The 24,464-nt window shown below is 40.0% G+C and overlaps 2 protein-coding genes across 2 annotated transcripts; one reads left to right on the forward strand and one right to left on the reverse strand.

Moving 5' to 3' along the window:
* Positions 1–738: 738 nt before the first annotated feature.
* Positions 739–12,807, reverse strand: LOC139442632 (SUMO-activating enzyme subunit 1-like). Its single transcript, XM_071223492.1, has 9 exons — positions 12,680–12,807; positions 11,045–11,156; positions 9,518–9,577; positions 8,648–8,904; positions 6,519–6,624; positions 5,237–5,342; positions 4,456–4,600; positions 3,611–3,680; positions 739–2,195 (listed from the first exon to the last, which is right to left on the reverse strand). The coding sequence occupies exons 1-9, from the start codon at positions 12,763–12,765 to the stop codon at positions 2,097–2,099; spliced, it is 1,041 nt and encodes a 346-aa protein (XP_071079593.1). The 5' UTR covers positions 12,766–12,807; the 3' UTR covers positions 739–2,096.
* Positions 12,808–16,130: 3,323 nt separating this feature from the next.
* LOC139442190 (signal recognition particle 14 kDa protein-like) lies at positions 16,131–22,879 on the forward strand. Its single transcript, XM_071222979.1, has 5 exons — positions 16,131–16,198; positions 16,313–16,385; positions 17,685–17,791; positions 18,230–18,262; positions 20,875–22,879. Exons 1-5 carry the CDS (start codon positions 16,178–16,180, stop codon positions 20,953–20,955), a joined length of 315 nt encoding a protein of 104 aa, XP_071079080.1. The 5' UTR covers positions 16,131–16,177; the 3' UTR covers positions 20,956–22,879.
* The last annotated feature ends 1,585 nt before the right edge of the window (positions 22,880–24,464 follow it).

Consider the following 24,464-nt stretch of genomic DNA (forward strand, 5'->3'; position numbering starts at 1 on the left):
ATGAGCATCGATCTATGCAATTGGGATACAATGACATCCATCAACCAAACCACCGAGCCTGACCACCCAATCCCATTCCTCGCCTCTTACAAGCAGAGTCACCTCTTACAATTCTCACCTGGATCTTCATGGAGACTCAGTCTCTAGAATAGTGAAACTGCCATTTTGACAATGAAATAAATTTTCTGATATATCAATAACTTTGTTCGTTTGTTGTTCAACTCGACACTCAGCAATGGTCACAGTGATTTTGGCAACCAACAATCCCCACTGTCTGGGTATGATGACACACCCTCAACCAAATCACAGAGTCTGACCACCCGATCCATATTTGTTTGTTGTTTATTGCTGCACTTAGCAATATTCCAGCTATATGACGGTGGTCTGTAAATAATCGAGTCCGGACCAGACAATCTGGTAATTGACATCATGAGCATCGATCTATGCAATTGGTATACAATGACATCTATCAACCAAATCAGCGAGCCTGACCACCCAATCCCGTTATTAGCCTCTTACGATAAGCAGAGTCGCCTTTTACAGCAAGCATGGGTTGCTGAAGACCTATTCTACCCCGGATCTTCACAGGTCTATTTCGATTACCCAATTATCCATAAGGTCCACTCATATGATCAGTATAAGTTGCTTGGGATCAATTCTAACCCGGAATCTCCACAGGGAACACCAATAACAGAACAAGAACACAAATATATTGCATTTATTACAAAACAGTCACAAGCAGTGACCATGCCAAAACTGACAATGTTTCAATGAAGATGATAACATGTGTGCTTGATTTCTGTTGGCTCAGATTTGAAAATGTCCAGCAACTAAACTGAACTGATAAAATAAGTTTTCAAAGGCCAAATGAAGCCATTTCTAGTTTTCTAAACAATACTTTATGAATGTTTAATCTGAAAAGTGGAACTTCAAAACAATTGATGTATAGCACAAATAACACAATCAAAATGAAACAAAAAAGCTGTAATATATTCCAACATGGAAACTCAAGTGGAAGCAGTGGCAATATTGTCAAGCAATGGGGCCAGGGTACTGTAGCTCACCCTGCACAAGTATGGAAATACTAGGCAGACACCTTGATTGTAGTCATCAACACAATGGCCAAGTTTGATCCAACTTGGTCCCTTTTATCACTTGAAATTGCTGCCTCAGCAACATTGGTACATTGTCCAAAGATGCTTTGAACAAGCTACTTAGGATTGTTACCATTCACAGAGAAGATTCCGCCCAGTCTCGTGGTTTCCAAGAAGATCATGTGATGCCTTACACAGTCCATTCATAAGCAGGAATTGATACAGGTCAGTCCAAAGTGAAAAAGGCTTGTGAACGGTGATGGATGACAAACCTGGCATGACGTCATCTGAGCTAAAATGATATCTTGTTGGCAGTGAACTAGACAGATAATGTAGGTTTTGGTTCTGAATTAGAAAAGATGGTTCATTCAGTTTAGGAAGAAGCCTCCAGACAGGCATCCCTCACTGTTTCCCGCAAAACATCTCAAATCAAGGACCAGGCATTCCAAAACTGTTGTTCAGGAACATTGAGCACTCTGAGTGATTGATTTAGATCACAGCATAGCACTGACCAGAATACTAGGAACATTTTCAAACTCAGTCCAACTTATGACAGTAAGAAAACTTTATGGATAACAACTTCTGGTTTATTGCAAATATTATCCATAAAGTTGTACGTTTTCTAACTTACTCACCAACTTCTAGAATGCCAATCAAACAGTTCACTTAACATCTCAAGACACCTGATGCTAAATCTCTTTGAAAAAGAAAGAGGTTGTAAGCCTAACTTGTAAATTTAGTTGGATGGCAAAATAATTGTACAGGTGTGCAACCTGTTGTATTCTAAATGAACGAAAAGTTTCCTGAGTTTGGTTACCTGGTATATGTTTATTACATTTTGTTGTTGAAGGTTTGCAATGCCTGGAAAGAAATATGAGCCTGCTGTCTTGTTTTAAACAAACTTTCTGCATCAAATGTCAGTGATGAGTAATGCATTAACTCTCATTGGATGTATTTTACACTGGATCGACTGTAAAACTTCAATCATCAATTGTCATATTGTCAATGCTGACTGCTGCCGATGTTGTCAACCATGCCGTTGCCATCAATGCCATTGTAGAAGAAGAAGTTGTTGTGGGGCTGGTCCTTCTGGGAGACAGCCTGCAAATATACAGTGATTTAGTGAGGAGTTCCAGCAGTCATTAACATTGCAGCAATATCCCGGAAAGGGTGTCTGCAAGTTGTTTAACACCACACTCAGCAATTTTCCAGCTATTTAACATTGGTCTGTATATAACTGAGTCCGGACCATACAAGCCAGTGATTGATATTATGAACAACAATCCTGGTGTTGAGGTACAATGACACACTATCAACCAAGTCACCGAGTCAGACCACCTGATCCATTTGGGTTGCTGAAGAGCTATTCCAACCCATAATCTCTTCTGAGTTATATAAAAACGAGGAATGGTGTTTTGACCTGGTGCAGGCAAGCCAATGGTTAATAAAATGACTGGATGTATCCTATCCTATCCTGTTCATTTGAATCACTGTGAATTATTCTAATTTATTGACACTAATATGGAATCACAAAAGAATCCAAACACTACAAGAGCGTTCCACAATTCACAAGAATTACCATATTTGACATAATAAGTGCCCAGGGCGCTCTCAAAATTAGAAATAGGGGGCTCTTATTAGAATACTATTTAGGTGAAAAACAACAGAGTTGAAAGATTGTAAATTTCGTGGTTGACAGCCTGAAATGTTTACATACCACAGATATATTTTTCCAGAATTTAATTTCCCATAATTAAGGATGCATATAACACATGTATTATACACGAATAGATAAGTCTTGTGTATATTGATCAATTGGAAGGGGTGCTAATTGGGATTGTTCACAAGCCAATATATCAGCAAATATTGCCTTGGGTGATTATAAGAGCAGGGTGCTTATTACGTCGAATATGGGTATGTCAGCTTGTGACCTGACAGCAGATGTCAAAATACTGGCGGTGTTTGTGATTCAAAATGACATTTTACACATGGACACCTTCTGGTCCTGAAATACTACAATCCTAAATATTACAGCTGATAACATCTGGACATACGCAACACAATACTCTGCACCCACGATTTCTTAATCCAGACTTTCATATTTTGTATTTCATTAGGAATAGTACCATCTGGTAAATAATGGTTCTCTTCAACATTCAGTTTATGATAATCAATGATGCAATGGTCTTTTCATGGAGCCAAAATAGATTCATGATGATGATTTGAAAACATAAATTCATGGAAGATTGCTGCCAAAATCTTTGTGACGAGAGCCAAAACTGACCGATTCCATTTTCTACCTTGACGATAAATTTTTATTATTTCAGAAACATACCACCGACATTCCTGTTGTTGAACCTATTTGTGACTGTGTGTGTAGTATATTGTTCTCAGTGTTATAAAAATCAGTTATAAGGATAACATGGGATGAAAATGATTTTATTTACTTCACGTCATAATTCATACCTTCGACAAGACACAGCACCAAGCCCACCATTCCTCCAGTGAACTCTCACCTTAATAATCTCCTGTCCCAGTACTCCTCCCACGACAGCACACACAGGGCTCAGCTCCGCAAAACAGAAACTGCAGCAGAAAGGTTCAATATCCATAAAAGCAGACTGATTTACCACTCTGTGAGTGAGTAGGGTGTTTCCCCCAGAACAGTCTCAGCACATACATATGTGTGGAAATCAGGCATAGGAGCAACAGCTAAACCTCCAAGCTACCAAATCTCTTTGTACCATTGGTTTACAACAAATACCCTGGGAAGCTGAAGAACAGTACCGATATAATGTTTGGGTAAAATTTAGCCTGCTGAACCCTATCACGTACCGTACTGAATTACCTTACAGTGATGTACATGCAAGTTGCTCCCTTTCATTACTTTGAAGGGGAACTGTCAAGGGCTGTGGACAGAAAAGTAACTGTTCTCCCTCAAGTGTCAGGAGACGTATTTCAATGCTTTCATCATTTTATACTATTTGATGAGGTGTATCGCAAGATACCAGGCGATACTCAGCTCTAGTCACCTGCCCAGTGAGTCTCAGCGACCACCTGTGTGACCTGTTAGCTGTATACACATGTACAAACAGTGAGAATCGGACCCATTTGAAGACGTGGAGTAGCACAGGTCAAGAATGAGCCATAGATCCAATAATCCGCACAGGACAGGACATAATTACTTGATTTATAAATGTGCCAAGAATGAGGCAACCACTGATTGGTGTCCTACTATGGATCTAAATCTTATGAATATCTCATAAATACTATGTATATTCTAGAAAACAACGTGCTCTGACTCTCTGATTGTGATGTACAGCTTAAGTCACTGTTGTTTCACCCTCTAACAATATTCTACCTTGCAAAGTCCTCTGGCACATATTTCTTGTCCACCTTCAGTCTGTCTAGAGTTGTCTCCCTTAGTCCATTCAGGTCCGTCACATCTTCAGCCTTAGATTTAATCAGAGGTCTCCGCTTGTGTTTGCCGTAGAAGTCTAGAAGCACTGAAAAGACATCCCAAACCAGATAACAGCAACAATATTATCTGAACAAAGTTTGTTAACAGTAGCCTTGAATTAAATAGCATTATTTCGCAACATTTGAAACAAACAATGCGTTTTTATTTTTATTTAAATTAATAGTGAGTGAGTGAGTTTGGTTTAACGCCGCTTTTAACAGTATTCCAGTTATATCACGGCGTGTCAGCTTAATGTGGGAGGAAAGCCGGAAGTGATGCAGGTCTCAGATGTTTACCACTTCAGTGAAACCCACAAGCACGGGTATGGTGCTGACAAACCTAGAAACATAATCGGGGCGAACTGGGATTCGAACTGGGATTCGAACCCACAATCATAGGTTTCTGGCTTGCCCAAGGGACGCAACTCTGCACAGCGAATCGCGGCGCCTTAGACGACTGGGCCACTGGTGCCCCCTTTTAAATTAATAAAAGAACTCTAAACTTGAAACTGGTTTAAAAACATATGTGTTTTCTAAAAGTATTTCAGGGTTAGCATAATCCAGCAAGCAGAAACGTTTGATATTGTGGTAGCTGTGGAGCAAAATTATATGAAAGAAATTTTTTTCAGACAACTTGCAGACATCATTATTGCATTTTCAGCAGTTGTTCATCCTAAACTTACCTTGCATGATGAAGTATGTGCTTGGTGTTCTTCTTAGTCTCTTTTTCATATCATCTACGCTCCAATCAACATTGAGAGCATTCTCAAGCCGCTTGAATGACATGCACTGAAAAGCCACAAATATATCACTACCTGACACATTTGGCACTAAAGACATAGTGTGTAACATAATATTTTAATGACATTACCATTATTATTTCTATAATATTATGCTGCACAAACCTAATGAAACTGACCGCACAACCTCCATGTCATCTTCCTGAGGCAAGGGAGTTAACTGACTATAAAAGTGCAGTTTCCAAAGTGCCGAACTAGGCTGGTATTGCGGAGTTACATTTTGGCTGGACTAAAGAGTCTATGCATAGTCAAATCAAAATTAAGCAACGAACTAGACATCCAGTTTGTAAACAACAAGGAATTCAAAGTGCATATTTCGATCGACTGCAGGATTTGCAAAGCATGTGTACTGTCAGCCAGGCATCAACAGATATTTACAAATCTTTTCATGTTCTGAATCAAGGTGCTCAAATGATTTGATGCACATGGCAAGGAAAGACTCATTTTATTACAATATAGATCTTGATTATCGATCAGATCATCTTCACTGGGCCACTAGTTTGTTTGAAGCAAATGCTTGTGGTATGAGAGGTGGAATCTCAATGGTCAATAGGAGGGACATTCTATTGACATTCCAGTGTAGTTCGGCAAGAAAGGAAACTGCACTTTTGTAGTCAGTTAACACCCTTGCCTAAGGAAGATGCCGCCATGTCAGTGAGGAGAGAATGTAGAATATTCCAGTACAGCAGTTGAAAGAGACGAGTGAAGTGCATTGCTTGAACTCAAACACAGAACTGACAAAGACGAGTCAAACATTCTTGCAACTAACTGTCCTAACCTCGACAACCCATACACGCAATCTTCTTAATTCATAACATTTCAAAATAATTCCAACAATTCCAAACAAACGCCATCATTGTTACAGGTACTTCCCAAATTGCCAAGTATTAGAGTTATCTCCCTTACATCAGTCACTCAGCACAATACTGTCGACAGACCATCCACAGCGATATTCCAACTGAATCACAGCAGCCAGTAACAAGTCAACCTTGTGGTTGACAGCAAGAGCAACTCTCCACACGATCAGCTAGGTCCACATAGTAACCACCCAATCCACAACTGTCAGCTCTTCAGTTCTGACATGATAACATGAGAATCTTGACATGCACTCTGTATTCCGCAATGACATTCTATTCACATGAAGATAGGAGACAATTCTAATTACCTTTTTAACAACAAGAGTATCTGGTTCCTGAGTCTTCGCCTTCTTGGGTGATGGTTCACCTGTCTCATCATCTTCATCTGGCTTGGCCTTCGTGTTTGCAACCTCCCTACAGCGAGACATACATACATTATTGATATTTGAAGCAAACAGCTACCCAGAAAACAACCAGCAGCCACAGTTACAGATGGTAACTAGAGTCTTTACTGAACACCTTGCTAGGTTGTTTTTTCGTTTGTTTGTTGTAAAACGCCACACTCCGCAATATTCCAGCTGTATGATAAAATAATATGTGCATTTATAATGCGTCAAAATTCCATTCATAAAGTGGATGCTCGTAGCGCTACACTATTATTACCCCGGTCAATGGATCAGAGTGCATTTGATCTTCATTCTCAGCTCCCTGGGGAGTATACAACCAAAGCTGCCTGTGAGGTAACAACCACATAGTCATCTCATCCTACCAGGTTCCCATCCACTGCTGGGTGAACAGAGGCACATTTTGGACAAAGTTACTTGCCTTAGAAGACACCACATGTGATGGCCGATCTTAAATGATGAAGTCTGGACCAGACAATACAGTGAATTACCTGATCCATGTGGTCACCTTTATGATCACTACAGGATGCTGGGAACCCATTCTACCCTGCAATCCCCTAAGTCGTTGCCAGATTGGAGAGTGGACATTTGGGATATATAACAATCATTATATGAACACAAATACATTCTATCCTACATCAATATTCAAAACTAAGCATTAAAGGCAAGGATGCTTTGTAATGACATCATGTTAAACATTAAGAACCTAAGGGGTCCCTAGATTCAGGTACTATAGCAGCATGTATCAAGGACCTCAGGACATTCAACATATCTCTCTATTCTAATAAAAAATACTATCACAAGTTCACATCATCCCTATACCATTTTCTTCAATCATATATATATATTTTTATGCCGGGGACCACCCACAAATACCCGACATATTCCTGAGGGTACGCAAGCGAGTGAGTAAGTATGGTTTTACGCCACTTTTAGCAATATTCCAGCAATATCACGGCTGGGTACACCAGAAATGGGCTTCACACATTGTACCCATGTCGGGAATCGAACCCTGGTCTTCGGCATGACGAGCGAACGCTTTAACCATTAGGCTACCCGACCGCCCTAAGGGTACCCAAGACTTACAAACACTATTGTTTCTGTTCTGTCAACATTTAGCTATACAAATATCACTTCAATATTACAAGTAAGGGAAGCGACTCTTGTCATCATGGTCATTCAAATTTCTTTTTCACTTAATCCCCTCCTGGCCATACTTTAGTCTACTGTAGTGCATCATGCCTGTTGGTCAACACTTCAAGATCTTGTATACACTTTGTTTCTCACCACCCTGAATGGGGGGCACGGGTGTCCCCGTCGTCTAAGGCGCCGCGATTCGCTGTGCAGAGTTGCGTCCCTTGGGCACGACCGGAAACCTATGATTGTGGGTTCGAATCCCGGTTCGCCCCGATTATGTTTCTAGGTTTGTCAGCACCATACCCGTGCTCGTGGGTTTCACCGAAGTGGTAAACGTCTGCGACCTGCATCACTTCGGGCTTTCCTCCCACATTAAGCTGACACGCCGCGATATAACTTGAATACTGTTAAAAGCGGCGTTAAACCAAACTCACTCACTCACCACCCTGAATACACTGACCTTGATTAGCTGACTAGACTGCAGTACACCACTGCACTCCATATGTATTCACAATTGAGGGGACGTTTGTTTGTTGTTTAACGCTGCACTCAGCAATATTCCAGATATATGTAGGCAGTCTTTAAATAATCGAATCTGAACCAGAAAATCTACTGATCGATATCATGAGCATCAATCCACACAATTGGAATACGATGACATGCATCAACCAAGTCAGTGAGCCTGACCACCCGATCCCATTAGTCGCCTCTTACATCAAGCATAGTCGCCTTTTCCGTCAAGCATGGGTTGCTGATGCCCAAATCTAGCCCGTATCTTCACGGGTATAAGGGGACGTAGTGCATACCAGCCTGTGAAGTGTTGACAGTGACCAGTCCACTACAAATCCTCAACAACTGCAGTAAAATACAACACGTCTGCATAACCAACAACTCACTCTGCGTATTCATGTTCTCCTAGATCACTGAACATGTAACCATAGTAACCAAAGACATCTCCACTGAAGAACTGAATCTTTTTGTCGGCACAAATCTTGTTGATTCTGCACTGAGTGGCTGCTGGACAGCAAGTGACACAGACGACGTCAAAGTTGGAGAAGAAGGAGTCGTCCTTGGCGACAACATCCCCGGAGTCAGCTGAAATTTGCACCATCGGGTTGAGCAGCTGGACACGATGAAGGGAGGATTCAGCACGCTGGAGATAGGGAATTAATGCTGGTTACTCGACAAAATTCAGATATGACCAATGATGACAATTTATGTACCAAAGATAAAACATTGCACAGTATTAGAACTTTTTTATTTCCCTGTTGTATGTTTCTTTGTTTTACGCTGCACTCAACTTTATTCCAGCTATGTGACGGCGGTCTGTACCATGTCATATCATGACCAGAACAGAGCCTGACCACCCAATCCATTTGGTTGCCTCTTACAACCAGCATAGGTTGCTGGGGAACAATTCCTACCTGGATTCTCCACAGGGTTCTATTACTACTAGACCCATGATGATCCAGGGTAGAATAGGTCTTCAGCAACCCATGCTTGCCGTAAAAGGCGACTATGCTTGTAGTAAGAGGCAACTAACAGGATCCAGTGGTCAGGCTCCCTGACTTGGTTGATGCATGTCATCGTATCCCAATTGCGTGGATCGATGCTCATGATGTCTGGTCCAGACTTGATTTTTTCACAGACCGCTGTCAAAGAGCTGGAATATTGCTGAGTGTGGAGCAAAAACAACAAAGAAAACAAAAACTATTACAACTATCTCCTCCATCCAGCACCAGTATAATCCAGTCCTGTTAACTTACATTTTTGCCTAAATCAGCTCTTGACACAAGGAAGTGAGATGTGCAGTCTTCATCGTCAACCTGTAAACAGAATGGCCTGAGAAATCACTACATTACTAATATACAGAATGGCCTGAGAAATCACTACATTACTAATATACAGAATGGCCTGAGAAATCACTACATTACTAATATACAGAATGGCCTGAGAAATCACTGCATTACAAATATACTGAATGGCCTGAGGAATCACTACATTACTAATATACAGAATGGCCTGAGAAATCACTACATTACTAATATACTGAATGGCCTGAGAAATCACTACATTACTAATATACAGAATGGCCTGAGAAATCACTACATTACTAATATACAGAATGGCCTGAGAAATCACTACATTACTAATATACTGAATGGCCTGAGAAATCACTACATTACTAATATACAGAATGACCTGAGAAATCACTTTATATATTATTCTTAAAACATGTCAATGTTTTTGTTTACCATCAGGTCCACATTTCAGCTGTCTATTCTAATTCTTCTCCTTCATTGGTATTTCAAAATATCATGGCATGTCAGATATTTGTTTGCGGGGACAGTAACATAAGGAATGCAGGTCATAAATGGTTACCCATTGGTGAAGCATATAGACATGGGCCTGATGCAGATGAAAGCAAGCATCATCATCATCATGAAATTTGTGGCACATCTAGGATGCTGACTGGCTTTGGTAAACTGACATTTTCAGCCATACAAGTTACAAGTTATAAGGTTGTGGGGTGGTCGGGTAGCCTAGTGGTTAAGGCGTTAGCTCGTCACGCCGAAGACCCGGGTTCGATTCCCGACATGGGTACAATGTGTGAAGCTGGTGTCCCCCGCCGTGATATTGTTGGAATATTGCTAAAGGCGGCGTAAAACCAAACTCACTCACTCACTATAAGGTGGTGTAAGGCTAAATAATGACCTTCTCTTTACCAGTGTCTATTAAATTTTAGTCCTTAATTGGAATATTATTAGCATGATTAGTATGAAGGAAGGAAGAAATCATATGTTCATAATTTACTTGCAATTTCGTAAAAGAACAAAAAAAACAAACAAAAATCAGGACAAAGTACTAGTAGAACATATAGCCCATATTGGGATGCCACATCACAGTCATAATGATAGATAGTCTTGCATGAACAACCCAGTCTGCTATTAATGAGTGAGTTAGGTTTAACGCCGCACTGAACAGTATTCCAGTTATATCACAGTGTGTCAGCTTAATGTGGGAGGAAAGCCCGAAGTGATGCAGGTCGCAGACGTTTACCACTTCAGTGAAACCCACGAGCACGGGTATGGTGCTGACAAACCTAGAAACATAATTGGGGTGAACCGTGATTCGAACCCACAATCATAGGTTTCTTGGGTGCTCAAGGGACTGAACTCTGCTAAGTGAACTGCAGAGTTTCACACAAGGAGGTCACCTGTGCATGTATGCTACTATTAACATGATAAATATCCAGAAAGATGTTCACTATTAAGTCAGTGAAATGTCCTCACAAGTGAACTGTCAAGTAGAGTGATAGATTTGATTCCAGCAAGGACGATATTCTTGGCCACCTCTGCTCCAAGACCCTTCACTCCAACTAAAAGCACACGGGCTGCACGAAGTCTGAAATGCAAGTTGATTTTACACATAGAAAATCAGGTCCAAAACATCCTATTCAGCGGATGTTTTTAAACATTTTTACTCCACTAGTCCTTATAATGATAACATTTAGCAAAACCCATACAAACGGCAAATTTCTACTAGTCCTAGAGGAAGCATGGGTTGTTGAAGACCTATTCTAACCCGGATCTTCACGAGTCAGTACCATTTTTGAATAAACATATTGATAGTGATTTGTCACATTATAATGAGAGGTTTGACCTCATCAAAGCTGCCGACTTGACAGTTAACACATCTGTCCTGTCAACATTGAGTCCTTCTGAAGTACTGTATACTGTCAGAACAGTGTGTCATCATTCAGATTTTTGGTGTTCGTGTCAAGATGAAAAAGAACAATGAACAAGAATTTGTTTTAATTCATCCATCCCTCGAAATAACATCAATGTTGTCTTAACTGCTTGAAAAACAGGGTACATAACAATACACTGATAGTGACTCGGTCCTTGGCCTACATGACCTACTAAAGGAACTCTAAGATTCTCCATTTCATGTTTCTTGGTTTCACCCAAGACGTATATATACGTATATCTATATACATCTTTGGTTTCACCTATTTAATATGAGTGCTGGCTAAAACGGCAGCTCAGCAAAACGTCACCAATTCCTCGGACGAATAAGGCACCTCATTTGGCGAAAACGGCTACTATTTGTCGGGCGAAAACGGCAGCTCTATTTTTAATAACGATAAGAACGATTTATGTAGTAGATTATATGCTTTATTTACATGCTTTATTATTGTGGGTCCACTTGTCACAATTGTCACATTATACAGCATGTTGATTGGCAAACCAGATGACGTCACTATTGAACATCATGATGACGTCATCTGACACTTGACAACAGGCATGATAATGGCCAATAGTGGGGGGCGGTTTAATGATGATTCTATCCATTTTAGAAATAATTGATAGTGATTCATAAACACAAGCTCAGATATAGTCGGAATCGTAAATCAACCCTGCACTTTATGCCAAGGTTTCTATTGGATATGGAAAGTGTTAACATTTCACAATTATTGGTGTATTGGTAAAAATAAGATTTGCTGCCGTTTTCGACAGGCAATAGTAAGCGTTTTCGGTTTAGGCTCGGTAACGTTTTCGCCAATCGGTAACGTTTTCGCCAATCGGTAACCTTTTAGGTCGGTGACGTTTTGCTGAGGTACCGTTTTAACCCTTTCGTGTCAATCTCAATAAAACTTCAAATGAGATTGAGACAAGATGAGTGTGACATTGACAATCTCTTTTGAAAGCTTCTTATCTAGTTTTACAGAGTCATCTATCTGTGGTGGGTTTAATAATGGGATACAAGTTTAGCTCCTTCATAACACCACATCGGTAGAAACACTTCATTCACTCAAAACCGACCAGTATTTGAACAATAACACGAACACCAACAAACATGACAATGACATCTGACACGTACTGCTCGCATCGCTAAGATTTTAAAGAGCCATTTCTCTCACCAACCTTCTCTGGGCATCAAGACCCCACAGACGAATCTGTCTGTCGTAAAGTGCAGCCTCATCTTCTGTTATGTTTTCCTCCCTTCCCATGCTTTTCTCTCAGGTTTAACAGAACACAAATCTGCCGGCAGAAAGGACCTCAGGCTTTAGTAACGGAACATTTCATTGGTTAGATTTCACAACGTTAAAATCCGGAAAATAAACCATTAGCTACAGTTGAAGCCTTAGTGTATGAGTGGATTAGATCGCTGACTTTCTTTAATGGCGATTAGGTACCTCACTCTGAGAGTGTGGGTTCGAATCCCGGATGGTTAGCAAAATACGATACAACCATAAATGACCAATCCGTTATGCTGAATACATATAGTTTCCTGGAATGCAGGGCCTAACGACGAGTTTTATCCCCTTTCACAGAGACAATACACCGATATATGGTCTCTTTAAGGGAAAATAATAATTAAACCCAACATTAAAAACTGGGCTTAAATGAAGAAAAAATAGAAACGTAACCAAAATACTCCATTTTATTCAATTCTAATGTATTACATACTTTCAAACTGAAAACTATACAATAAAACAATATTTGGGGAGACCAAGGTGCCTTTTAAATATGGAAGTCTCTCACAGACCTAACAGTTTGAAAAAGTCTAGATTATCCATGTAATACCGTTACAATCTACGCGTTTCGAAACCTCCGCTACGGGTGAATCATAAGAAATTGATTTCCACACATGGGCTAACATAAAAGGGGGGGGGGGGGGGGGGGGGGGAATCGTTTTAAAGCCTATGACATAAAATAAGAAGAGGCTTAGATACGTGCATCTTTATAACGAACGTACACAGGAACATGATTGCAGTTTACTTAAGGTTTCTTTCATGATGTCAATTAGAAACACATCTTATGTATTATATTTAACTGATGGTGTGGAATAATACATTTTTACAAATCTGCAAATTCTATATATGCATTTAATACAAATACTGACAGTTTGGGGTAATTTTCTTGGGTGCAGGCTAAACCAGCACCTCAGCAAAACGTCACCGATTTCTCTGGCGAAAACGGCACCGCATTTGGCGAAAACGGCAACTATGTGACGGGCGAAATTTTCTTTCCTTGCTGAAATACGGAATCAGTGTGCTTTTACAGAAAAAATGTAAATTATAATTTATATTTTGAATGTAAATACATTTTGAATTTAAAATCACACACAGATTGGCAAACATGACGTCAGTGATTTTATCGTAAATTTACGACAATTTCTTTACAGTGTAGATAGACTTTGCTATTATCAAAATCTAGATTGGTTTTGCATTAATATATGTCTTTCACAGTCGTGGCACGGACTGCCCAGTCGTCTAAGGAGCCCCAATTCGTTGTGCAGAGTTGCGTCCCCTTGGCTGATCAGAAAGATATAACCGTGGGTTCGAATCCCAGTTCTCCGCGATTATGTTTTTAGGTGTGTATGCACCATACCCTTGCTCGTTGGCTTCATCAAAGTGGTAAACGTCTCAGACCTTCATCACTTCGGTCTTTGCTTACACTTAAGCTGACACGCCGCGATATAACTGGAATACTGTTAAAAGCGGCGTTAAACCCAACTCACTCACTCACTCATTAGTTTGTATCAAAGGGACGTAACACTGACCTCCCGGTCCCGTAGACCAGTCGCACAACTTGATGACGTAAAATGACTTGCAGTTTTTTTCATATGGTGAGTGAGTGAGTTGGGTTTAACGCCGCTTTTAACGGTATTCCGGTTATATCGCGGCGTGTCAGCTTAATGTGGGAGGAAAGCCCGAAGTGATGCAGGTCCGATTACCACTTCGGTGAAACACACGAGCACGGGTATGGTGCTGACAAACCTAGAAACATAATCGGCTCGAAACGGGATTCGAACCCACAATCATACAATCGCGGCGCCTTAGACGACTGGGCCACCCGTGCCCCCTTCATATGGAAATACCATACATGGATATTACTATCGTTCATCTGAAATGATCAAGACGTCGTGTCTTGAAATTAGCACATTTTAAATTATGATCTATATTGATAACAAGAATATCAGAAACATGTAAAGTTAACCGGATCGGTAGGTCAGGCTCGCTGACTTGGTTGGTGCATGTCATCGTGTCCCAATTGCGTAGATCTATGCTCATGATGTCAATCACTAGATTGTCTGGTCCAGATTTGATTAACACTTTTACGGACTGACGTCATACTGCTGGAATATCGCACAGTGAAGCGTTAAACAACAAAGAAACAAACAAAACCTTACGCACATAACTGAATACATACAATACAAGGTGAGGTGAGGTGAGGTGAGGTGAGGTGAGGTGAAATTAACGTCGCGTCCAAGATTATTGCACTTATATAGCGACGTGCTTGCACGTGTGTGTGGCTGCTTGTACTAGTCCGGCCAATTTAGAGTGCTAGCTCACTGAGATATCATGCCGCAGTTTAACATGAATACCCCACTCAGACACAGTATACTGACTCCGAGCCGACCAGTCCTTGTTTTAGCCCCTTAATGCCGAGCGCCAGACAGGGTAACAACAAGTACCATCTTTAAGTATGACGCGGCCGCGGGTATCGAACCCCGAACCTTCCGCTCTCAGGGCGGACGCTCTACCACTAGACAGCGGAGGCAGTTTAACTAATACAAGCCACAGATTGAGAGAATGAAGAAAAAGTGTCAGTCAATTTGCATGGGGTGGAAGTGAAACGGGGTTTTTTCTAGGAAAATTCAAGGAAAATATATTTGTATTAATATTTGAATGCAAGGAGGAACATGGATATTGTATACATACAGCGATTCTATGTAATAGATCACCAGTAGTGTTCCAGTTGTAAAGCCATATGCTGTGTGTACTTGTGCGTTCGTACCTAATTTTATTTTAAAATCTCATTTGCTAAAACCATTATCCAACCGTTAAAAAAAATACCGTAACAACTAGCTATACCAACTAGCACAAAATGAAAAATTATAATATGAATGTTAAATTTGACACTTTTGGAAATACATGCAAACACGGAAGTTGTACAGGAACAATATTTAACAGGATCGACAGCTCGTGATGTCTCATACTTATTTACTTACATGAAATATCAATATGAAAACGACTGAAAGAGCTATTTACTGAGACCAGTCCGGTATGTCTATCCGATTCACGAGGATTTAATTTTAACCAATCAATGAGTCTGTTACAAATCAATGGCTTCGGTAGACTTGAAATATCAGCCTGAAATTCTACGAATATATATTTGTTTGAATAAGATCTATATTACTTCTGTTAGAACTTATGTGTGTCCATTATTTGGACTCCAGAATTTAATCACCATTTACTGTGTTAATACAACTAGCTAAATTAAATCCTTACTTCCCTTTTATGTCCTGGTGTTTTAACAATTAATATTCGTTTTAGGTAACGGAAGGTCACTTTTACTATTTCCTGAATTCAGTATACTGACTTCATTGCAAAAGAGTTTCACCTTGTTGGCAGCATGTTGTTGGAAAATGACTTTGTGAGTAAAACATATGTTGTTTTAAATCAAAGGTTTGATATATTTTTCAACAGTTTTGAAAAGATTCTCCTTTGTGTCATGTGGTTTGAGTAATACTTGCCCCCTACATTTCAGTTCCTTACGGAGCTCACTCGACTTTTCCAGAAGGGGAAAACATCTGGATCCATCAGCCTCACCATGAAGCGATGTAAGACGAATGTTTTGGTTGATGAGAACTTTAAATAAATATTTACTGTGTTATTCAGTGCATTATAAGTGTTTGAACGGACAAAAGTGAAACTTTATTTGTGTTAATTTGTGAAAAATACGGAGTCTGGCTATGGATCATCCCATAAGATAGATCTGCCAATGTGCGATATAGGATTTATTTAATAAATTGGCGACCACGAGTCGTTTATTTGGATTCACTTAAGAAATAAGCGACCACGAGTCGTTTATTTGGATTTACTTAAGAAATAAGCGATCATGAGTCGTAATCTTAAGAGATATCAACATTATCTATAGGCTCTTCCAGAATGTTGATAAAATATAAGCTTTAAAAATAGTTACCTTGATTTTGTTAATGATGACTCTCTGAATAGAATCTGACCTCGGTAATGTTGGACAAGTCCATTTCATGAAGTCAGGTATTTCACAATCACATATTCTCACAATCCTCACATTGATTATCTGTACATTTTCACCTAATAGTGATTGTCATGCCCCTCCCATTTTTGGATACGATCATTCTGCATACTCCAGCTACATGTATGGGAACAACTCACTAGACACACACCTCTCAAAAGTAACGTCGTCCAGTATATGATGTCATCAAGTTGTGAGCGCTCATTCGAATCTCCAGATATGACCTTATGATAGATCAATGTTTTGTCGTGAAATAAACAGCTCTATGTTCTTTATTGTTCTTGTGATTAACGTCTAGCTGAGTGATATATTTATGAATAAAGTATATATATTTATAACTCTTCATACAAGCCCGCGGTATGCTCATGATAGCATCCACAGCTGCCAGTGAATATGTGTTCAATAATGATTTATTCTGTTTCTTTCTAAATTTTTACATCTATTGATTGTTCTTTTGTTCCTCTATAAATCATTTTTAAGAAGACCATCCGTGTACTGTATACAAAGCAGCTCACCTGTTTTCTTTGCCCGTGTAGCTCCTACACCTCACATTTCACTCGTGATGTTGGATGGTTGGTAATCAGAGACCATACCATTGTGTGGTCTCTGGCATAATGGTTAAAACATTCACTTGTTATGTCTCAAGGCCTGGGTTCAATTCAACACATGGGTACTATGTATGAAGCCATTAACAGGCATCCCCTATCACAATGCTGGAATTTTGCATAGTTAGCATAACTGTACTCATTCACCCTTCACATGTGATTTCCCACACCCCGCAGAGTAAACGTAATGTTTAGATGCAGACGAGTATTTCCTGAAGATTATCTGTTCATGTTTTATATATGATACTTTTGTCCAGATGATGGCAGAACAAAACCTTTACCAAGAACTGGACATGTGCCAGACCCAACAGAGTACAAGTGTTTGATACGCGCAACGCTTGGCAGCAAGAAGATCAGTACTGTCGTGAGTATGGGGGATAGGCACAGCCACTCATCTGTTAGTCCCAGACTAGGGAAAAATATAGACTTTTTTTCTACCAAAATCTTGTTGTTTTACATAACCATTAGTTGAAAATCAGCTGCAGACCTTTTGACCATTTCCAATGGTGTCTACCCCTTGAGTAGCATTTGCATGCTTAGCAATCAATCAATCAATCAGACCTTTATTCGGTATGAAGGCCATAGGCCCATATACAAATAATAGTTTACAAGTATGGTAGTGGCAAAATACATCATTTTAAACATTGTTGCAATTAGGATACAATGACCTGCATCAACCAAGTCAACTAGCCTGACCATCTGATCCTGTTAGTCGCCTTTCATGGCAAGCATGGGTTGCTGAAGACATATTCTTGTTTACTATGTACACAGATGTATTGATGTGTGTGTTGTTCTCTTTCAGGTGCATCAGAAAGATGTCAATAAGTTTCAGTTGGTAAGTCTCTTTCAACAATGAATTATGCTGGCACAGATTAAGTAACCATGGTAACCCATCATTCTGTAAATTATTTGTTGAACATGAATTAAATTACTGGTAAATAAGCAGAGTTAGCATAACCCCAAAGCTTGTTATACCTGATGATGAATTGTGCTGTGGTGATATGCTATTTTATGTGTGAAAGTAGGGGTTTTATGTTCAAGTCCAGCCATGTCTGAGTAAAATCTTGCTGCCATTATATTGAACATCTACTCGGGGAGTGGAAGGTCGTGGGTTTGATCGTACTAAAAGACATTAAAAGATGGTACTTGATGTTAGCTTGCCTGGTGCTCGGAATTAAGGGGCTGAAACAAGGACTGGTAGGCTCAGAGTCAGCATACTGTGTCTGAGTGGGGTATTCATGTTAAACTGCGGCATGGTATCTCTGTGGGGTGGCACTATAAAATGAGACTAGTACAAGCAGCCACACACACATGTTCATACATGTTGGAATATAAGTGCAATAATCTGAAATGTGACGTTAAACCCCATTTCACATCACCTACTACCATGATATGTTGTAGGGAATAGGGCTGGAATGAGTTGCAATATACTACCCAGGTACCCGACCCCTATAACCCGAACCTACCCACTTACCCGCTGTAGGTCTCAAGAGATGGTTACAAAATATCCTATTCGGAATTGTTTGACCAGAGCCCTGGCAATAAGTATTTACACATATAACATGCTCTGATCATGCATACACTGAAGTTGACTGAAGCTGTGCTCAAACAGTCGGAAGGAATGCATGCATAGTCCGAAAGAAATACGAACATTAGTGACTTGTAGTGTAATCATGGATTCATGGATAATTTTTGTCATTAAACAATATATCATGTGACTGCAATGTAGCATGGGTCCGGGTTGTCCTGTGGGTACCGGGGTTTGTGCTCAGTACCCACTTGACCAGAGTACCCAAGACACCCAGCTCAGCCCAGCCCAAATAGGGATAGAAAAGCAGGTCGCCAATACGCTTAGCAGTGACACCAGTCTACAGACAGTAACAGATATAGATATCTGCCATTGAGTGTTTTACAGTGTTTACCATTATGCACAACGTTTATGCATACGTTTACCAGGGGTCGATTTAATTGCTGGCCCATTGGCTCATGTCCAGTTACAATTACAAAGGGCTTGCTGAACTGTAAGGTAGATGGTCCGTCTGGCATGTCAAAATTTCACCTATTCTCCGTGTATGTTTTTCATGTTTGATAATCTCCACAAAATGACAACCGGCCACTGTGTTGTGATGTTGTAAACAACATCTTTATTTGCTCATAAGTCACTACAAAATGAGGCAAATTGAAGCCAAGATTTAATCTCTCAGAGAGCAGGTAAAAATGTTTCAGGGTAGAGGAGTTCTTATATTTTCAGAGCGACCTCAAATTCGGCCACTTCCAATCTCATTAAAATCAGATCTTAGTTCTTGCTATCACTAAACAAAGATCTGAGGACATCCCATTACAGGTCACGTCAGAATGACCTTTCATCCAACCAATCCAAGTGTCGCTTTACAGATCATGAAAGTGACAGTCTGAATGAGTTTTCTAATCATGCAACCTTGAAAACGTTAACATGGTGTGTTCCGAAAGACTGTTATGGCCTGACTGATTCCGTCAAAATTATCGTCAATTCTCGCTTCCATGGATGGGATAAACATTTGAACAGAGGAGGCATGGGAAGCACAGCCATACAATCTCAACCATATATTAGACCTTCTGGAATGTTTGTTCAGTTTACAAAATTTTAATCAAGAACTGTGATTATTCTTTTCAAGCGTAGTCTGAAATGGAAGTCACCAGGTTGAAACGAGTGCTGTAAAGCTTGAGAAAGCTGCTTTCTATTTGGCTGATATCGTCTTCTTGTTAGTCAATTCAGTGGTCGGTCAAAGTTTGTGAAAGGACATGACCTGTAATGGGATGTCCTCAGGACTTTGTTTAGTGTCAGTGAGAACTAAGATCTGATTTTAATTAGATTGGGCCACTTTGCGACACCGACTGTTTAGTTTTAGGACAGTTTGGAGGAGCGCCATCAACTTTTAAAGGGAGTAAGCCCTGCTGGCTACATACACATTTGTTGTTAAATCTACCCCTGCAAACCTTTAATAAAACTCATCCTCCATTCTTTTCAATTTGTTGATGAAAAACATATACTCAGCGCCATTATTAAAGGGTCACCAAGGTATGTAGGGTGTCCGACATGAACATTGTCAACAAGCGTCAATAATTATTAATGTTATCAATGTCATTAACAGTTGAAGAACATGTTGTTTATGCCAATGTCACACTGATTCGATGCTTTTAGGAAACAGGAAAACGGACAACGACTATTAAAATAATGAAAAGTGCAAGATTGAAAGTGATAGAAAAAGTGCAATACTTGACAAGTAACAGTCAATGTGGGTATAGAATGGTTCATTCGAGATGCAACTGAACTGTTTTCTTGGCAATTGAAAATGTGATGTTTTATCTCTTATCTGTGTGACTCCTCAATAATGACTTTTAAAAAGTATCCACATATATTTCCTACCTGTGTGTCCACATATATATATTACTGTTTCCATCTCCCAGGCATATGCTAATCTCATCAAAGGAAACTTGGATGGAATGAAGAAGAAAGACAAAGGGAAGAAGAAGAAAGCCACTCAGTAGATGTTGGTCATACCTGTTGTCATAAAATATCATCCCCCCAATCTACTCAACATGTGAAAGAAGGCAAAAACAAACTTTGTTGTGGTTTCCAGGACTCAACTAGCCTTGATTTTTCATGTTTATTTCACTGATCCACAATTTTATCAAATACATGACAAATACAACTTAAGTCATGTGGTTGTATATAGACAGTGGATGGAATTTTATTTAAAACTGTTGACACTTTACCTACAGACCAGCCCTAGATATGTCAGCAGGTCCCCAACAGCTGTTTAGCCATGAAGCCACCAAGTGAAATGCACACCTGCCAATCATCATTGTTGTTGTCAGCTTTCATGCAAATCCATTCCCTACCTTGCTGTATTGCAGTTTCTGTTTAATTAAGAAAAACTTCTTTTTTTTTGTGGTAATCATGATCTTAATGAATTTTTCATTTGAAGATGTGAGCAGGTACACCAAATGTTTTTGTTTTTATATTAAGTACAGTATTTCACTATTTCTCTCTTGTGATGAGATTACAACTGACTACAAAGTTCCTTGCTGATAACAAGGGGCAGTTCGGGTAGCCTAGTGGTTAAAGCGTTTGCTCGTCACGCCAAAGACCCGGGTTCGATTCCAGACATGGGTACAATGTGTGAAGCCCATTGCTGGTGTCCCTGTTGTGATATTGCTGGAATATTGCTAAAAGCGGCGTAAAATCAAACTCACTCACTTGCTGATAACATGCTTAACTTGGGCTTCCCCATATTTTGAGATTTTAACAAATTTTCTGAAAGAAAATGTTTTCTGTTGAAGAAAGTATGTTGTAGTTCTATGCAGAGAGTGTAATGCTGGTACCCCTGTAATTCCAGTATACTACCGGAAGGGCTTGTAGAGCTGGTAGTGTAATAACATGCAAATCAGAGTTACTTCCCTTACATATCAGACCGTGTTTGAATATTGAGCTAGCCAACCCCCCTTTTGGTATGCAGAAATCAGGGTCTATTTAGAGGTTATTCAGGTCTCAGCAGTGTGGTATGCAGGACGAAAATAAAATCATACTTGGTACAGAGATTCAACATTCAAATTGCACCATTTTCTCAATGAGGTTTGTGTAAGTAGTATTTGTGACTCAGGGGTTAGCAATGAGATTCTGATGAAAGATTTGATGGGGGATTCAGGGGAGGGAGTTGGCACCCTCAATACTTTCCATACATGTTTCTGATCTTGTTACAAGCCACATGAAGATCTGGGGTAGAAAAGGTCTTCAGCAACCGATGCTTGCCAAAAAGGGCGACTATGCTTGTCATAAGAGGCGATTGACTGGATCGGGTGGTCAGGCTCGCTGACTTGGTTGATGCATGTCATCGATCCCAATTGTGTAGATCGATGCTCATGATGTCAATCACTGGATTGTCTGTCCCAGACTAGATTATTTACAGATCGCTGCCATCTAGCTAGAATATTGAGTATGGTGTTAAAAAACAAACAAGTAAATACAAGCCACCAGTAAACATGGTAAATAATTTGGTACCAAATGATTTCAGTGTATATACTGACAAATAGTATTGAATAAATGATGGTTTTGTTGAAGTAGGTAGAGGTTAAATGTTTCTATGTAGGAATCTTTGAGTAGCTGATGTAAGGGGACAAGATGTCAGCATTTTCACACAACTTATGTTAAGGAGGAGACATGAAAGAACTGATGAAACTGAAGACGTTTTGAAATGATTTAACAATTATCTACATTCATTTTTCCATTATGTTTTATTATCAATGTGGGGGAAGTTTTCGTCGTCCTTCTAGACAGTAAGGACATGGAGGAACCCGGTTGTTGACTGTCTGAAGCTGACTGAGTTATTTATGGAATTTTCTTTGTGATTTAACACAATTATGTGTATTTATATTGTATATACAAGCACACAATACAGCTCAGTCAGTAGCACACTGTGTTTCTTGTTTGTGGTGTTGTCTTTGAACATGTGGACGACATCCTGGTCCATTTGAACTGTTTGTGAGTGAGTATGGTTTTACGCCACGTTTTTAGCAATATTCCAGCAATATCATGGCGGATGACACCAGAAATGGGCTTCACACATTGTACCCATGTCGGGAAACAAACTCGGGTCTTCGGTGTGACGAGCGAACGCTTTAACCACTAGGCTACCCGACCGCCCCTGAACGATTCAGGAAGCTGGTATTTGAAGTCTGTTAGAATGTGGCACAGTGCTTCTTGTACGAGTCAGCTAAAATGGCCCTGTGAATATCCGGGTTAGAACGGGTCTTCAGGAAATCATGCTTGTGGTCAGGATCTGGTGGTCAGACCCACTGACTTGGTTGATGTCAGTGTCATCATGTCCTAATTGAGGAGATCGTTGCTCATGATGTCAATTACTGGACTTTTACAGGTCACTGGTCATTTACAGGCCACTGTCAATTAGCTGGAATATTGAAGTGGCAAACAACAAACGAAACTAAATTGCCATTGGTGTAGTCGCAATGTCCTTTGCAGTGGTATTATATCAGGCACAGCGTCTACTTTTGTCACAGTGGCCATCTTTCCCCATTACCGACTGTAAATGTCCAGTTTCCACCCTTGCCGAACTAGGCTGGAATTTTATTTTGGCTGAACTTACGAGTCTATCTAACCTTAGTCAAATCAAAATCGCGTTAAGAAATCGACATCCGGTTCGAAATTAACATGGATTTCAATGTGCAGATTTTGTTCGACTGCAATATTTGCAAAGGATATGTACAAACAACTGATCGTCGATAAATGTTTTCCAAATCTTTTCATCTTTTTAATCAAGGTACTCACGTGAATGCACTTCGCGGGGTAAGACCCGTTTTATTTCAATATAGATCTTGATTATCGATGAGATCGTCTTGACTGGGTGCCGCCATTTTGTTTGAAGCAAATACAACTAATATGAGAGGTGGAATCTGATTGGTCAAGAGGAAGGGGGATCGAAGCGCTAAATTCATAATTGCAACTGGTGGCGCTACGATCGAGCCCAGAAATTCCAGCCTTGTTTGGCAAGGGTTAAAAGTGGTCTTTTATGACTCCCTTGCCTCGGAAAGATGCACAATGGCCTGTGTTATGGTAACAGTAGTGTGGGAAGTGGCCATGTATGGGCCTTTGTTGCAAAAACATAGTTACCATAGTCTTTGCTGTGGTCACAGTTATGTCGGGTTTGGTGACATACCGAAGGCTTTGCACAGAGATTCACCCACGATTACAACACAAGCCCCGCCCATTCTATTATCAGGAATCCAACCAGGAAACCACTCCGTTAGTGGGCGTGGCCATTTTTTCTTTCGGTTTAAGCACCAAAATGCTTGGTTAGCCAATCAAATGCCACGAAATCCCTTGCAATGTTATTTATTAGATACTAGTAAAATATTTAGGTTTCTGTAATTCAATACGAGTCTGTGATGTGTAAAAAAATGTACGAGTTCCGTCAGAAAATGACTACAAAAAACGATTTTAAATATTAACAAGCATGAAATACTCATATGCCCGTCAATGT

This window comes from Haliotis cracherodii, unplaced genomic scaffold (assembly GCF_022045235.1).
Source record: "Haliotis cracherodii isolate W230 unplaced genomic scaffold, xgHalCrac1.p SCAF_5, whole genome shotgun sequence".
NCBI classification, from domain to species: domain Eukaryota; kingdom Metazoa; phylum Mollusca; class Gastropoda; order Lepetellida; family Haliotidae; genus Haliotis; species Haliotis cracherodii.

Excerpts from the sequence above, each read along its gene's own strand:
- LOC139442190 (XM_071222979.1), top strand. The coding sequence starts at position 16,178 with ATGTTGTTGGAAAATGACTTT. Across the intron at positions 16,386-17,684 it reads CAGCCTCACCATGAAGCGAT|ATGATGGCAGAACAAAACCT; the intron begins GTAAGACGAATG and ends ACTTTTGTCCAG. Across the intron at positions 18,263-20,874 it reads ATGTCAATAAGTTTCAGTTG|GCATATGCTAATCTCATCAA; the intron begins GTAAGTCTCTTT and ends TCCATCTCCCAG.
- LOC139442632 (XM_071223492.1), bottom strand. The coding sequence starts at position 12,765 with ATGGGAAGGGAGGAAAACATAACAGAAGATGAGGCTGCACTTTACGAC. Across the intron at positions 5,343-6,518 it reads ATACTCTTGTTGTTAAAAAG|TGCATGTCATTCAAGCGGCT; the intron begins GTAATTAGAATT and ends GTGGCTTTTCAG. Across the intron at positions 3,681-4,455 it reads GTGCCAGAGGACTTTGCAAG|TTTCTGTTTTGCGGAGCTGA; the intron begins GTAGAATATTGT and ends TTTCTGCTGCAG.